The sequence below is a fragment of the Hyla sarda genome, chromosome 13 (genome assembly GCF_029499605.1).
Source record: "Hyla sarda isolate aHylSar1 chromosome 13, aHylSar1.hap1, whole genome shotgun sequence".
In the NCBI taxonomy this organism is placed as follows: domain Eukaryota; kingdom Metazoa; phylum Chordata; class Amphibia; order Anura; family Hylidae; genus Hyla; species Hyla sarda.
In genome coordinates, this window is record NC_079201.1 from 32,336,102 (window position 1) to 32,353,551 (window position 17,450).

At 42.1% G+C, this 17,450-nt stretch overlaps 1 protein-coding gene across 3 annotated transcripts in view; it reads left to right on the forward strand.

Annotated features, from left to right (window-relative positions):
• Positions 1–17,450, forward strand: part of QRICH2 (glutamine rich 2) — a 109,228-nt gene that overhangs the window by 61,139 nt on the left and 30,639 nt on the right. For all 3 annotated transcript variants that reach the window (XM_056549842.1, XM_056549843.1, XM_056549844.1), the window contains one exon: positions 434–556. In XM_056549842.1, the coding sequence (XP_056405817.1) occupies positions 434–556 (123 nt within the window). The remainder of the gene's footprint in view (positions 1–433; positions 557–17,450) is intronic.

Here is a 17,450-nt window from a genome sequence, read left to right on the forward strand (position 1 = left end):
GGTAGCCTCATCTTACACATATGTAACATGAAAACTGACTTGCTCGCCCCCTCCCATAGACTTGCATATAGGGGACGGGGCGTGATGTCACGATACTCCGTCCCCTGGATCGCCCATCATCAGCCACAGAGCAATCCTTGCTGTGTGCAGCTGAGAAATGGGGGTGCTGTAGGAAAGATTGAGTGCCAGGACCCCCACGTTCAGACATCTTATCCCCTATCCAAAGGATGTCTAGGGGCAGAGTACCCCTTTAACTCGCAGCAATCTCTGTCCAGCCTCACTGTTTAGCCCCGTTTTAGCACTGTTTAGCGCTTTCAGATGAAATGGTGAGGTAAGTGGAAGTCTACGTGCTGTCCAGTGAGGCTGGAGCATCATAGCGTGCCATGTTTATTGGTTTTTCACCATTTTTCTAACAATTAATTTTCCCTTTCAGGATGCAGAACTGTTTGGTCACATCAAGAAAACAACGCTGCGGTTGCAAGAGGAGTGTGAGCAGCTGAGCAAAACCATTGGCTCTTTAATTCAGGACCATGAGTTGAAACAGCAACACATAGATGTGAGAATGTCTTGAAATAATGTATATCAAGTTGCTGTACTTACCCAAGCCATTGCCTACATCTGTTGTATCTAGTATATTGCTTCCTTTTTGGCTAGTAATGACTTTTAATGCATTCAAAAAGTCTTCAGATCCTTTCATTTTTTTCACATTTTGTAATGTGGAGGCCTTGTGCTAAAATAAAATTTAAAAACAATCTCATATTTCCCATCATCCTGCACCCAATACCTCATAATAAAAAAAAAACTTTTTCTTGGACAGAAGTATTTAACCCCTTAAGGACCGGGGATTTTTCCGTTTTTGCATTTTCGTTTTTTGCTCCTTGCCTTTAAAAAATCATAACTTTCAATTTTGCACCTAAAAATCCATATGATGGCTTATTTTTTGCGCCACCAATTCTACTTTGTAATGACGGCAGTCATTTTGCCCAAAAATCTACGGTGAAACGGAAAAAAAAATCATTGTGTGACAAAATTGAAAAAAAAAACGCAGTTTTGTAACTTTTGGGGGCTTCCGTTTCTACGTAGTACATTTTTGGGTAAAAATGACACCTTATCTTTATTCTGTAGGTCCATACGATTAAAATGATACCCTACTTATATAGGTTTGATTTTGTCGGACTTCTGGAAATCATAACTACATGCAGGAAAATTAATACGTTTAAAATTGTCATCTTCTGACCCCTATAACTTTTTTATTTTTCCGTGTATGGGGCGGTATGAGGGTTAATTTTTTGCGCCGTGATCTGAAGTTTTTAACGGTACCATTTTTGCATTGATAGGACTTATTGATCGCTTTTTATTTATTTTTAAATTATATAAAAAGTGACCAAAAATGCACTATTTTGGACTTTGGAATTTTTTTGCGCGCACGCCATTGACCGAGCGGTTTAATTAATGATATATTTTTATAATTCGGACATTTCCGCACGCGGTGATACCATATATTTTTATTTTTATTTACACTGTGTTTTTTTTTTTTTTTTATTGGAAAAGGGGGGTGATTCAAACTTTTAATAGGGGAGGAGTTAAATGATCTTTAGAAAACGGAAGATGTCCAGCACCAGGAAGGCAGGTAAAAACTTGTTTATTGAGGTACAAAAGTAACAAACAGCATATCAAGGAGCGTAGAGCCTACGCGTTTCAGGCTGAAGAGCCCTTAGTCATGGCATAAAAACTTTACAGCACTGTGTTCTTATATAGTAAAATGCATTAGAATCACATGATCTGAGCAGCAAAGTAGTGGATCATCTAAAAAATGCGGCATGGAGTTACTCACAAACCAATAGGATTATGATACATCTATAGAGATGGCATACAATACACAGGTATAAAGGATAACCACAAGATTCAGTTACACTGGTACTTATATTGTCATGAGCAATATTGAGATCTGGTTAAATAGAAGGACCGTATTTACTGATTACTTCTATTATTAAAACGTTAGTATAAGGTCTTGTCTCAAATTTAACCCTTGTGGTTCTCTCGTGCCTAGCATGAATATCCAGAATGATTCCCTATTGAGAACCATTCTTCTAAAGTCCCCACCCCGTCTCGGTTTCCTAACCCTTTCTATGCCCATGATCTGTAATGTATTCATGTTGCCTCCATGAACATCCCTAAAATGCCTGGACAACGCAGAAATATTACTATTAAAAGACAAAGTATTTTTTGCATCAGATATGTGCCTGCGTATCCTAGTTTTCAGGGAGTTCATGGTACAACCAACATACTGGCATTGGCATGTTGTGCAGGACGCTAGATAAACTACATTTTTTGTATTACAATTTACATAATCCCTCAAAACAAAGGTTTTGGTATTTGAATATGATTTAAATTCCTTATTGACCTGCATGTAACTGCAAGTGAGGCAGACATTGTGCCCACATTTCCAGTTACCCGCATGAAGCAACCAATTTGTACCAGTATGTTTGTTATCAGTACTGCTAAACATACTGGGTGATAGGATAGATCCCAAAGAGGGACCTCTTTTGGACACCATCTTGAAATTGTCCTGTAAAAGATTATACAAAACCGTGTCTTGATGCAATATAGGTAAATTCTTTTCAATGATATTCCTGATTTTGTGAAATTGTTTGCTGTACTGTGTGATGAAGAAAGGGGGATGAGCCCCATCCTGTCTCCTTGTAGAATCCTTATCTTGGGTATCATGTGCAATAAGATCCAGTCTATCTAGATTGGCCGCTCTATTTCTTGCCTTATTAAGTGTCTCCGGGTGATATCCTCTTTCCCGTAATTTGTTAAAGAGTAGGTCCGATTCATGTATGAATGTTTCTTGTTTGCTACAATTGCGTCTTAATCTGCACCATTCCCCATAGGGGATGTTGCGGAGAACATGTTGGGGATGGCATGATGTGGCTTGTAGTATAGAATTCCCTGTATTCTCCTTTCTATAGGGGGCCGCCACAATCCTATTATTATCCACAGAGAAACATACATCCAAGAAGGGTATGCTTTCCTGTGAAAAATTGTAGGTGAAGGAAAGGTTCAGTTTGTTATCATTAATGTATTGTACAAACTCTTTAAACTCCAATTCCGAGCCTTCCCACACAAAAATGAGATCATCAATATATCTCCCCATCCATTTGATCTGTTTTTGGTATGGATTACTGTTTGAGAAAATCACCTCCTCTTCCCACTGACTCATAAAAATATTGGCAAAGGATGGGGAGTATTTAGCCCCCATTGATGCTCCCCTGGTTTGAAGAAAAAAGCGGCCATCAAACATAAAGTAATTGTTTTTCAGCAAAAATTCCGTGGCCATTAAAATAAATTCCTTCAAACCAGGGGAGTATCGACTGTATGTGTCCATATGTTTGGCCAAAGCTCTGATACCCTCTGGCCAGGGAATGGATGGATAAAGGGAGACCACATCACACGTGGCCCATGCACATGCGGGATTCCACCTGATACCCTCCATTACTTGTAAGACGTGTTTAGTATCCCTAATATAGCTGGGTGTGACCTTAGTGAGGGGTTGCAAATAGCTGTCAACCCAGTCTCCCAGTCTCTCCCCAAGGGATCCAATACCTGCCACAATAGGGCGTAGGGGAGGTGGAAAAACCCCTTTGTGGACCTTGGGGAGAGAGTGGAAGACTGGGGTGACAGGATTCCTGACCATCAAGTATTCTTTCATTTTGTTATCTAAGATACCCATTTGGATACCTTCCTCCAATATTCTGTTTAGTGCAGCCTGACAGCTACTTGTAGGGTCACTTTTAAGCTGCCTATATGTGGATTGGTCTGATAACATGTTCATATTTAATTTCTCATACAAACCCACATCTAAAACCACTATACATCCCCCCCTTATCCGAATTACGGATGATCACATTTTTGTTGTTCTTTAATTCCTGTATGGCTGCTTTCTCTGCTCTGGACAGATTGGAACCATGTGTATTATTTCTACTTTTAACCTCTTCGTGTAGTTCCACTAAATCCTTTTCCACTAGTTCCTGAAATCTGTCCAGAGCAGGAGGGCGTGATGCTACAGGATAAAAATCCCTATTACAGGTAATAATTCCTTGTCCCTCATCACAAAAACTAGACGATTCAATATTCAATGCTCTTAATGTAAGTATATTTCTCTGATCAGCAAAATCAACATACGTATCAACATCATTGGTAACTACACCTTCATACATATGTGTGTCGTCACTGTAAGTGACCGTGTCCGGTTCGTGTCTTGTAGATTTCGGTATAAGAGAAAAATGTTTGTGCAAAGTCAGTTTCCGTGCCCACCTGTTTACATCCAGTATAGTAGCGAACAGGTTAAAGTCACACGTTGGAACATAATTCAGTCCCTTACTGAGGGCAGATGATTGTGCAGAGGTGATAATAGATGCAGAGAGATTCAATACAGTTTCACTCACTTTTTGTGCGGAGTTTTGGACCGGAGGGCATAACCGCTTGCATCCACGCTTCCTTCCTCCTCTCCGTGTGCGTTTGCGTGGCGAAACCCCAATTGCTCACAATTAACACCAGGTGTAGTTGGAATGAATTTCCGGGACGAAGTGGACAGGCTTTCATTTGATGAGGATATTTCCTGGGCGCTATCCACATCGGAAAAACTCACTCTGCGTTTCACTTTGCGGTTTTTCTTTCGGTAACTCCTCTTTTTGTTCCCATTTCTCAAAATGGATTTAGGTACATTGTGTTCATAGTCCGATGCTTTGTGCATAGCCCATGTGTATATTTCATCCTTCTGATAATCAAGGGTGTCTCGGTTAAATTTTCCTTTTTTAATGTCCATAATTTTATTTTCCAATTCTATGGTTTTTTGTGTAACTTTTGATTCTAGTACCTTATAGTTGTCATTGTTTTGAAATGGTTTAAGTTTACTTTTCACATCTTGCATTTCATTTTCGACAGCTTTTAGCTCCAGCGCTTCTTCCTCCATAATGTAGGAAATCAATTTTTGAGAGCACTCGGATAAAGCTGTATCCCACTTATTTTGGAATTGTTGTGAAAAGACTTTGGTAGGTCGTTTTTTTAGCCTCAGTCCCCTTGGTATCATAAGTTTCTCATGATAGGTACTCAGTGTTTGGAAATCCCACCATGTCTTGAGTTCCTTTATTTGTAGATTTTCCAATTGCCGCATTAAAAGAATAAGATCTTGTGGAGCAGTGGGAGTCAGATTCCCCAGGTTGGAAGAAAAGACTGACCTGATTTTTTCTGCCCTATCTGTTATAGGGGCAACCATGGCATTTGGTTCCAGGTCCTCCACCGCATCCACCGGTTCCGTCATATGCTGTTCCATAGTTACAGTCAGCGTTGTCCTCTTGTCGGGGAGAGCAGGTAGCGCCAGTTCATGGACAACAATGTAACAGGTACTGCTCTATCCCCGTAACCCGGCTTCCGTGCTGCAGACCGGCAGGGTGGCGTTCCCTTCCACGTGCAATAGTAGAAAACGGAAGATGTCCAGCACCAGGAAGGCAGGTAAAAACTTGTTTATTGAGGTACAAAAGTAACAAACAGCATATCAAGGAGCGTAGAGCCTACGCGTTTCAGGCTGAAGAGCCCTTAGTCATGGCATAAAAACTTTACAGCACTGTGTTCTTATATAGTAAAATGCATTAGAATCACATGATCTGAGCAGCAAAGTAGTGGATCATCTAAAAAATGCGGCATGGAGTTACTCACAAACCAATAGGATTATGATACATCTATAGAGATGGCATACAATACACAGGTATAAAGGATAACCACAAGATTCAGTTACACTGGTACTTATATTGTCATGAGCAATATTGAGATCTGGTTAAATAGAAGGACCGTATTTACTGATTACTTCTATTATTAAAACGTTAGTATAAGGTCTTGTCTCAAATTTAACCCTTGTGGTTCTCTCGTGCCTAGCATGAATATCCAGAATGATTCCCTATTGAGAACCATTCTTCTAAAGTCCCCACCCCGTCTCGGTTTCCTAACCCTTTCTATGCCCATGATCTGTAATGTATTCATGTTGCCTCCATGAACATCCCTAAAATGCCTGGACAACGCAGAAATATTACTATTAAAAGACAAAGTATTTTTTGCATCAGATATGTGCCTGCGTATCCTAGTTTTCAGGGAGTTCATGGTACAACCAACATACTGGCATTGGCATGTTGTGCAGGACGCTAGATAAACTACATTTTTTGTATTACAATTTACATAATCCCTCAAAACAAAGGTTTTGGTATTTGAATATGATTTAAATTCCTTATTGACCTGCATGTAACTGCAAGTGAGGCAGACATTGTGCCCACATTTCCAGTTACCCGCATGAAGCAACCAATTTGTACCAGTATGTTTGTTATCAGTACTGCTAAACATACTGGGTGATAGGATAGATCCCAAAGAGGGACCTCTTTTGGACACCATCTTGAAATTGTCCTGTAAAAGATTATACAAAACCGTGTCTTGATGCAATATAGGTAAATTCTTTTCAATGATATTCCTGATTTTGTGAAATTGTTTGCTGTACTGTGTGATGAAGAAAGGGGGATGAGCCCCATCCTGTCTCCTTGTAGAATCCTTATCCTGGGTATCATGTGCAATAAGATCCAGTCTATCTAGATTGGCCGCTCTATTTCTTGCCTTATTAAGTGTCTCCGGGTGATATCCTCTTTCCCGTAATTTGTTAAAGAGTAGGTCCGATTCATGTATGAATGTTTCTTGTTTGCTACAATTGCGTCTTAATCTGCACCATTCCCCATAGGGGATGTTGCGGAGAACATGTTGGGGATGGCATGATGTGGCTTGTAGTATAGAATTCCCTGTATTCTCCTTTCTATAGGGGGCCGCCACAATCCTATTATTATCCACAGAGAAACATACATCCAAGAAGGGTATGCTTTCCTGTGAAAAATTGTAGGTGAAGGAAAGGTTCAGTTTGTTATCATTAATGTATTGTACAAACTCTTTAAACTCCAATTCCGAGCCTTCCCACACAAAAATGAGATCATCAATATATCTCCCCATCCATTTGATCTGTTTTTGGTATGGATTACTGTTTGAGAAAATCACCTCCTCTTCCCACTGACTCATAAAAATATTGGCAAAGGATGGGGAGTATTTAGCCCCCATTGATGCTCCCCTGGTTTGAAGAAAAAAGCGGCCATCAAACATAAAGTAATTGTTTTTCAGCAAAAATTCCGTGGCCATTAAAATAAATTCCTTCAAACCAGGGGAGTATCGACTGTATGTGTCCATATGTTTGGCCAAAGCTCTGATACCCTCTGGCCAGGGAATGGATGGATAAAGGGAGACCACATCACACGTGGCCCATGCACATGCGGGATTCCACCTGATACCCTCCATTACTTGTAAGACGTGTTTAGTATCCCTAATATAGCTGGGTGTGACCTTAGTGAGGGGTTGCAAATAGCTGTCAACCCAGTCTCCCAGTCTCTCCCCAAGGGATCCAATACCTGCCACAATAGGGCGTAGGGGAGGTGGAAAAACCCCTTTGTGGACCTTGGGGAGAGAGTGGAAGACTGGGGTGACAGGATTCCTGACCATCAAGTATTCTTTCATTTTGTTATCTAAGATACCCATTTGGATACCTTCCTCCAATATTCTGTTTAGTGCAGCCTGACAGCTACTTGTAGGGTCACTTTTAAGCTGCCTATATGTGGATTGGTCTGATAACATGTTCATATTTAATTTCTCATACAAACCCACATCTAAAACCACTATACATCCCCCCTTATCCGAATTACGGATGATCACATTTTTGTTGTTCTTTAATTCCTGTATGGCTGCTTTCTCTGCTCTGGACAGATTGGAACCATGTGTATTATTTCTACTTTTAACCTCTTCGTGTAGTTCCACTAAATCCTTTTCCACTAGTTCCTGAAATCTGTCCAGAGCAGGAGGGCGTGATGCTACAGGATAAAAATCCCTATTACAGGTAATAATTCCTTGTCCCTCATCACAAAAACTAGACGATTCAATATTCAATGCTCTTAATGTAAGTATATTTCTCTGATCAGCAAAATCAACATACGTATCAACATCATTGGTAACTACACCTTCATACATATGTGTGTCGTCACTGTAAGTGACCGTGTCCGGTTCGTGTCTTGTAGATTTCGGTATAAGAGAAAAATGTTTGTGCAAAGTCAGTTTCCGTGCCCACCTGTTTACATCCAGTATAGTAGCGAACAGGTTAAAGTCACACGTTGGAACATAATTCAGTCCCTTACTGAGGGCAGATGATTGTGCAGAGGTGATAATAGATGCAGAGAGATTCAATACAGTTTCACTCACTTTTTGTGCGGAGTTTTGGACCGGAGGGCATAACCGCTTGCATCCACGCTTCCTTCCTCCTCTCCGTGTGCGTTTGCGTGGCGAAACCCCAATTGCTCACAATTAACACCAGGTGTAGTTGGAATGAATTTCCGGGACGAAGTGGACAGGCTTTCATTTGATGAGGATATTTCCTGGGCGCTATCCACATCGGAAAAACTCACTCTGCGTTTCACTTTGCGGTTTTTCTTTCGGTAACTCCTCTTTTTGTTCCCATTTCTCAAAATGGATTTAGGTACATTGTGTTCATAGTCCGATGCTTTGTGCATAGCCCATGTGTATATTTCATCCTTCTGATAATCAAGGGTGTCTCGGTTAAATTTTCCTTTTTTAATGTCCATAATTTTATTTTCCAATTCTATGGTTTTTTGTGTAACTTTTGATTCTAGTACCTTATAGTTGTCATTGTTTTGAAATGGTTTAAGTTTACTTTTCACATCTTGCATTTCATTTTCGACAGCTTTTAGCTCCAGCGCTTCTTCCTCCATAATGTAGGAAATCAATTTTTGAGAGCACTCGGATAAAGCTGTATCCCACTTATTTTGGAATTGTTGTGAAAAGACTTTGGTAGGTCGTTTTTTTAGCCTCAGTCCCCTTGGTATCATAAGTTTCTCATGATAGGTACTCAGTGTTTGGAAATCCCACCATGTCTTGAGTTCCTTTATTTGTAGATTTTCCAATTGCCGCATTAAAAGAATAAGATCTTGTGGAGCAGTGGGAGTCAGATTCCCCAGGTTGGAAGAAAAGACTGACCTGATTTTTTCTGCCCTATCTGTTATAGGGGCAACCATGGCATTTGGTTCCAGGTCCTCCACCGCATCCACCGGTTCCGTCATATGCTGTTCCATAGTTACAGTCAGCGTTGTCCTCTTGTCGGGGAGAGCAGGTAGCGCCAGTTCATGGACAACAATGTAACAGGTACTGCTCTATCCCCGTAACCCGGCTTCCGTGCTGCAGACCGGCAGGGTGGCGTTCCCTTCCACGTGCAATAGTAGAAAACGGAAGATGTCCAGCACCAGGAAGGCAGGTAAAAACTTGTTTATTGAGGTACAAAAGTAACAAACAGCATATCAAGGAGCGTAGAGCCTACGCGTTTCAGGCTGAAGAGCCCTTAGTCATGGCATAAAAACTTTACAGCACTGTGTTCTTATATAGTAAAATGCATTAGAATCACATGATCTGAGCAGCAAAGTAGTGGATCATCTAAAAAATGCGGCATGGAGTTACTCACAAACCAATAGGATTATGATACATCTATAGAGATGGCATACAATACAAGAGTTTGTACAATACATTAATGATAACAAACTGAACCTTTCCTTCACCTACAATTTTTCACAGGAAAGCATACCCTTCTTGGATGTATGTTTCTCTGTGGATAATAATAGGATTGTGGCGGCCCCCTATAGAAAGGAGAATACAGGGAATTCTATACTACAAGCCACATCATGCCATCCCCAACATGTTCTCCGCAACATCCCCTATGGGGAATGGTGCAGATTAAGACGCAATTGTAGCAAACAAGAAACATTCATACATGAATCGGACCTACTCTTTAACAAATTACGGGAAAGAGGATATCACCCGGAGACACTTAATAAGGCAAGAAATAGAGCGGCCAATCTAGATAGACTGGATCTTATTGCACATGATACCCAAGATAAGGATTCTACAAGGAGACAGGATGGGGCTCATCCCCCTTTCTTCATCACACAGTACAGCAAACAATTTCACAAAATCAGGAATATCATTGAAAAGAATTTACCTATATTGCATCAAGACACGGTTTTGTATAATCTTTTACAGGACAATTTCAAGATGGTGTCCAAAAGAGGTCCCTCTTTGGGATCTATCCTATCACCCAGTATGTTTAGCAGTACTGATAACAAACATACTGGTACAAATTGGTTGCTTCATGCGGGTAACTGGAAATGTGGGCACAATGTCTGCCTCACTTGCAGTTACATGCAGGTCAATAAGGAATTTAAATCATATTCAAATACCAAAACCTTTGTTTTGAGGGATTATGTAAATTGTAATACAAAAAATGTAGTTTATCTAGCGTCCTGCACAACATGCCAATGCCAGTATGTTGGTTGTACCATGAACTCCCTGAAAACTAGGATACGCAGGCACATATCTGATGCAAAAAATACTTTGTCTTTTAATAGTAATATTTCTGCGTTGTCCAGGCATTTTAGGGATGTTCATGGAGGCAACATGAATACATTACAGATCATGGGCATAGAAAGGGTTAGGAAACCGAGACGGGGTGGGGACTTTAGAAGAATGGTTCTCAATAGGGAATCATTCTGGATATTCATGCTAGGCACGAGAGAACCACAAGGGTTAAATTTGAGACAAGACCTTATACTAACGTTTTAATAATAGAAGTAATCAGTAAATACGGTCCTTCTATTTAACCAGATCTCAATATTGCTCATGACAATATAAGTACCAGTGTAACTGAATCTTGTGGTTATCCTTTATACCTGTGTATTGTATGCCATCTCTATAGATGTATCATAATCCTATTGGTTTGTGAGTAACTCCATGCCGCATTTTTTAGATGATCCACTACTTTGCTGCTCAGATCATGTGATTCTAATGCATTTTACTATATAAGAACACAGTGCTGTAAAGTTTTTATGCCATGACTAAGGGCTCTTCAGCCTGAAACGCGTAGGCTCTACGCTCCTTGATATGCTGTTTGTTACTTTTGTACCTCAATAAACAAGTTTTTACCTGCCTTCCTGGTGCTGGACATCTTCCGTTTTCTACTATTGCACGTGGAAGGGAACGCCACCCTGCCGGTCTGCAGCACGGAAGCCGGGTTACGGGGATAGAGCAGTACCTGTTACATTGTTGTTAAATGATCTTTATTCCCTTTTTTTTTTCACTTTTTTTTTGCAGTGTTATAGCTCCCATAGGGACCTATAGCACTGCACACACTGATCTTCATCATTGATCACTGGTTTCTCATAAGAAAAATACAAAAACGGTCTCATTGCCTGTCCTCTGGCAGCATGATTGTTGCCCAGTCCTCTTTTACATGGTGTCACTGGCATATTTCGAAATTAGTGACATTACCTTTTGCTTATTGCCATAACCTTGTCACTCAGAGCCTAGCCTTCTGCTACAGGGTGTTACATATTTAAACAAACTTGCCCTTGGGCAAAAAGGGGGGACCCACAATAATAAATCTCCAAACCCCTGGACCGTGGTCCGGGGTAAAAAAAAAAACTCAATATATAACCCGTAAAACTTCACTTTTATTGTGTCATGTAAAATCATTTACTTCCAACAAAAAAGATTATTAAAACTGATCACTGATTGGCCAATCAGTCCAAATATAATAGTATTGGGAGTAATGACTCCCTGGATATCTCTTACGGTCCTGCAGTGACCGCACTAAACTTTGGCCTGTCAGTTATCGCTTAAAATGCATCTCTTTTACCAGCCTCTACATGTTTCACCGCTGCCACAGCGTTTTCAAGAGGCAATAGTGGCAATGGCTATGGGCATATTTACATAGTTACATAGTTTGTAAGGTTGAAAAAAGACAAAGTTCAACCTGAAACCCTACTGTGTTGATCCAGTGGAAGGCAAAAACCTCCGTAAGGCAGATGCCTACTGCCCCATAAGTGGAAAAATTCCTTCCAGATTTCTTCCCTGCCCTCTTCCTCAGGGTGTCACCATCATGATACAGAACCCATCACCTGGCAGTGTATTTGTGTTACACATAGTCGTGCTTTTTGCTGCAGGGTGTTACCATCTACTGTAGGTACAGCAGCAGCCACATTGCCCTTCCCTTGCAGTGTATTTGTGTTACATAGAGCTGGGCTTTGTGCTGCAGATGTAATCATCTAAGCACAGCATCTTTTACATTACCTGTCCTCTTGGTGTGTATTCGTGTTACACAGAGCCGGACTTTCTGCTGCAGGGTGTCCCCATCAGTCACCTTAAAGGGGTACTCCGAGGAGCTAAAACCATAGCCCATCCTTTCCCTCTCACCAACCTATTTATTTGTCTAAATATCATTCATTAGCTATATAGAGCAGTTTCCCTCCTTCAGCTGTCACTTACATGCAGGGAGTGAGAAAAAGACGTCATTATCAGATCCACCTTGTCTTTGTGTAAAGCCCTCACCGAGACTATCCCCCACCCTCCTTGAAGACAAACACCATGTGATTTCTGTCTTGCACACAGATAGTAAAAGCAATTGGCTGGCAGCCATTAAACAGCTGCTCTGACTGCTGGGAGTTGTAGTCTGGGCTGCAAGCAAGGAAAAAGAATATTCAGGAGACAACAGGGGTCACAGGAGCTAGCAAAATCACATGGGTAACTACATGGAACACAGAACAGTGGTGGCTTTGGGGCATTTTTATTTTTCTTAACTTCCCAGAGCACCCCTTTAACCATCCCCTGGCGGTGTAATTGCATTATTCAAGGTCTGGCTCTGCCCCTGGGTCTCACAACTATGCTACCACTCCAGTCACATTACCCTATCCCAGATGGTGTATTTATGTGACCTTACGGCCTGGACTTCAGCTATATGGTGTCATAATTCGGCCAGCCATATTGCATGTTTCCAGTAAGCATGTTTGTTTTGCTTGGTTCCTGACTGGGTGTACTGGCCATGATGCAGGTTCACTGGCATCATCTGCTTCTAGGCAGTGTACTAGTGTTTCCCTTATTTTGGCCTTTGCTTTAGGGTATCACTGCCGTTTTGTGCCTCAGTCAGATTACCTGCCCTTAGGCTATGTCATTGTGTTATTCCCTTTCTAGCACACTGCCACGTGTGGCCGACATGCTTCAGTTTTAGTCACATTACCAGTTGCCATTCTGTGTTTTTGTGTGTCTCTATTCTGATTCTAAACAGGGTGACACTACCAAGCTACAGCACCACTATTTTTTGGCCCCCAGTGGTATTGACTGTTTCTCAGTACCGAGCGGTCTGCTATTTTGGGTACCTGACTTTACTTAGCAAATTGTTTTCTTATCCTGTCCTTGTCCTCGGCTTTTTTCTTTTTAGCTGACTAATGACAGCACCAGCTCCTTAATGTTGTGGGTGGAGTTTTGGCAATAGTCTATCCTTTTGTACTAGAGATGCTCGCCAAGGCACTGCGAAACTCTCCACATTACCTCCACACTGCCACAGACATGTGGCACTTCTACTACTACTACTACTACTTCAGCTACAGCAGGGTTTTAATCTGCTACCTATCCAGTCAGTGCTTTAATTCCTGCATCCTACCTTGTCTCCTGAAGCAAAGTTGTCGTCAGGTTTTAGGTACAGCCATGGTGCTTTATTCCTAGGCCCTCTTTTACTTCTAGTTTTACGGGAATTCTCTGAGACTGATTTCATTGCCTCCTTACATACCGAGTACCTGCTCTACTAAGTACCTACTCAGATAGCAGCTATATTGATCTTCAGAAGACTTAGTCCTTTTGTTGTATTGTATAGCTGGGGCGGCTAGGCAGTTCCGACTTAGGGCTGTCTGACTTTCTTGCAGTTCCATTCAGCATCTTCAGTTCTTTTTCCTTCTTGCTATGGAGTATTGTAATGTTGATACAGACCCCCCCTGTTTCTCTTTGGTTGTGTTTACAGTACTGCAATGGGCCCTCCAACAGTCTTTTTCTCTCCCCAATGGTGTAATATATGTCTTTATCTATCTATATATACCTGTATGTATGTATGTATGTATGTATGTGGAGTTTGCTCTTCCACTCCAAAACAATGTCTTTCTGCAGGTTCTCTGCTCTGGCTAGTGCAGCATGCTTCCATCTGGGGGGTGTCCTCTACCTAGGCTATATAGCTTAATGGTTAGTGCATTGGACCGGCATGCAGGAGGTTGGGAGTTCTTTTCCTGCTATTAACCTTCTTGGCCCGTTTGTCTTTTTATTTACCCTTGTATGATTCCTAGGTGAGGCACCCCCTAAACTGTTCCTCTTCTTTATTTCCTGCTCCCCTCTCTATGGAGTTTTCTGTCTGTCAATTCCTTTTTTGCAGATTTCTTGGCCTAAGGCCTTTGCTGGGGCCACCGGCCCTTGTCAGACCTTGGCTGAGGCGAACAGTTCAGTGCTTTTTCATAACCCACTTCCTTTCCATGATTTACTATTGTACTGGCCCATGACTGGTTTGCCTTTTTGGTAGTCCTTCTATCAGAACCCTCTGTGGTGTCAGGTTCTTCTCATGGATACAGTGCTGATGTGTCCTTTTTTCTCCTGCCCCTTGATCTGGCAGAGTCAGACCCTTCCTAAAATCTTTTCCCGTCTTTTGGAGCTGTTCTCCTGGACCTGGCCTATCTCCCGGACCTGGCCTATCCATGTACTCCCGGGGGTTCTTTCCTCCTCCACTCCTGAAGGTTCTGGCCCCTACTTGATCCAGTAGACTAGTCTCTGTAATCTATGCATCATGATGGTATTTCTCTACCCACATGTTTACAATTCTGCCAGTCTCCCTTGCCTAAACCCACCTGAATTCCAATACTAAGCAGGACTAAGCCCTCACAGATCTCAGCCTAAATTTAATTCTTCGGGCCACTAGCTGCTTCTCCTGATGCTGTGCAGACCATAAAAATGTCATATGCATTCTACAGTCTTTCCCTTGCTCTTCTGCCATGGGGCAATCCAGTCCTTTGTTTGCAGACTGTACAGTGCCACTAAACCACTGTCGGGAACACAAGTCTTCCTCAATGAAGACCTCTACTCCTTGCACTCTGCAAGGAGTGGAGACATTAGTTCTTCTGCTTTCCAGGTTGCCCATATCTTCATTCTTCACATGTCCATCTGATGCCTGTTCCTGCTGTTTTTTTTCCAGTTGCATCTGCAACCCTGGGGCTCTGGTTACTCTGTGGTTAAGTGCCTGATTATCCACCTTCCTTCTCCTTTCACTAGGATGTCATTCCTCTGGTCTTAGTAGGCTTCATGCTGCCTTTCTTCTGCCTCCTGACGGTTTTCTCTAGCAGTTTCCTGCATGAGGTTTCTGGTTTCTTGGCCAACCGTGTCCTCCAGAGCTTTTCTGACAACACTGCAGTTGCTTGTTGTGAGTGCGAGACTACCCTGTCCACTCTTACTAGACTTTACGGGAGCTTCTTGGGCATGTTTGCCTTCCAGAAAGTCATTCTCTACTGGGTCTTCCCTTTTGCATCAGTGCTTGCTGATTTTGACTTCTGTGCCCCCCAATGAAACAAACGAGAAAAGAGAATTTTTTTTGTACTCCCCGTAAGATCACTTTCTCATAGTCTTCATTGGGGGACACAACATCCACCCATTTTTTTGTTTCTCTGCTTGGTAGTTTTTCAGTTGGCGGGGTTCCTTTCATTTCCTTTTCTCGGACTCCTCACTTGACTTCTGCTCTGGCATAAACTGATCATCTCAGTTCCAGTGTGCGGGCATATCCTGCTCAGGAGGAGTCACTTCCTTAGCCTCCTAGTGGCAGCAGCATGTCTCCTTTGTCCTCAATGAAGACTATGAGAAAGATTTAACTTTTTTTCCCCATAAGTTAGCAAAGATTTCTAACATTCTGTTTTCACTTAGCACTCTGTTTTATCTGTTTTATGTTTTATCTAAAAGAAAGGGAAATAAGTGACTGCCAGGCACCGCCATCCAAATACCGAAACCATTTGCAGAAAATGCTAGTTTCTTCTCAGTTGTTTATCGCATGGACAAAGTTGCCCCCAAATTAGATGTGTTATCTTTAAAAAGCATAGGGTGCCCTGATCACATGCCTGTTTACAGTTTATTGATATTCCCTTCCATTCCTGAGGGTTTATAGTTTGTCTGACAATTCAGGAAATCAGTCAGATGGGTGTGACCTTAAAGTACAACTGTCACCAAGAATACTCTTGTGAAGCTCCACACACAGTGCACTAGGGCTTCACAAGCATATTCTTGGCATACCTTTATCAATAAATTCGGCTGTTTTATACTTACCAATTTTATAATTGCTGCGGCAGTCAGGCATCAGTTGGAGAGGTGGAGCCTGGAGTCCGCTCTGCTTCAGGCCGCACCGCCTCTGCTTACATCGTGCAGCTGACACGCAGGAGTGCTACAGCTGGCGTGCAGGAGTGCTACACAGGGCCACCGCAGGCAGGCGAGCCCTGTGTGCTAATCAGCTGTTCTACATAAGCAGAGAGAGGCGGTGCGGCCCCGAGCAGAGCGGACTCCAAGGACATAAAAATGTAGCCGACAATATTAAAAATGTATAAAGGGGCCATGTCATTGTAAAAATAATATTTTTTATTCATTTTGCAAAACTTTTTATTAATAATGTATCTTAATAATGTGTTTTATCTTTACTACGTTTCAACTTTATTTTTATTTTTTTTCGACATCATTTAGGTACTACTACCACTCCCAGCATGGAACAGACTGTTCCATGCTGGGAGCTGTAGTACCTGCACTACGGACAGATTGCCCCCTGGTGTCACTCCTGACACCTGTTGCGATTGTTCTTTATATTCCTGAGATGTGGAGTGGGTCTCTGCAGCGCTCTGCATCTCTGATCTGTGCTGCGGCCGGCCAGTGATGTGCATAAAAATTCACATCGCTGATTCATATTTGCCGCTCAGAGCGGTGATTGGCCGAATGGTGCCAGCCAATCACCGCTCTGAGTCGCATATATGAATCAGTGATGTGAATTTCTATTCACATCACTGGCTGGCCGGAGTACAGATCAGAGATGCAAAGCGCTGCAGAGACCCGCTCCACATCTCAGGAATATAAAGGACGATGGCAACGGGTGTCGAGTGATGCCAACTGCGATCTGTCTCTTACTCCAGGTACTACTGCTCCAAACATAGAGCACACTCTGCTCCATGCTGGGAGCTGTAGTACCTGCACTAATAGACAGATCACAGCAGGTTTCACTCCTGATACCCGTTGCGATTGTCCTTTATAAACAGCTGCACTTCTCCAGTCCCCTGCCCGGCACTGTACTTGGCTGTGATGTGAAGTTCTCTTCACATCACAGATTCACATTTGGCGCTGAGAGTTGGGATTGGCCGGCACCATCCGGCCAATCACAACTCTCAGCGCCAAATATGAATCTGTAATGTGAAGAGAACTTCACATCA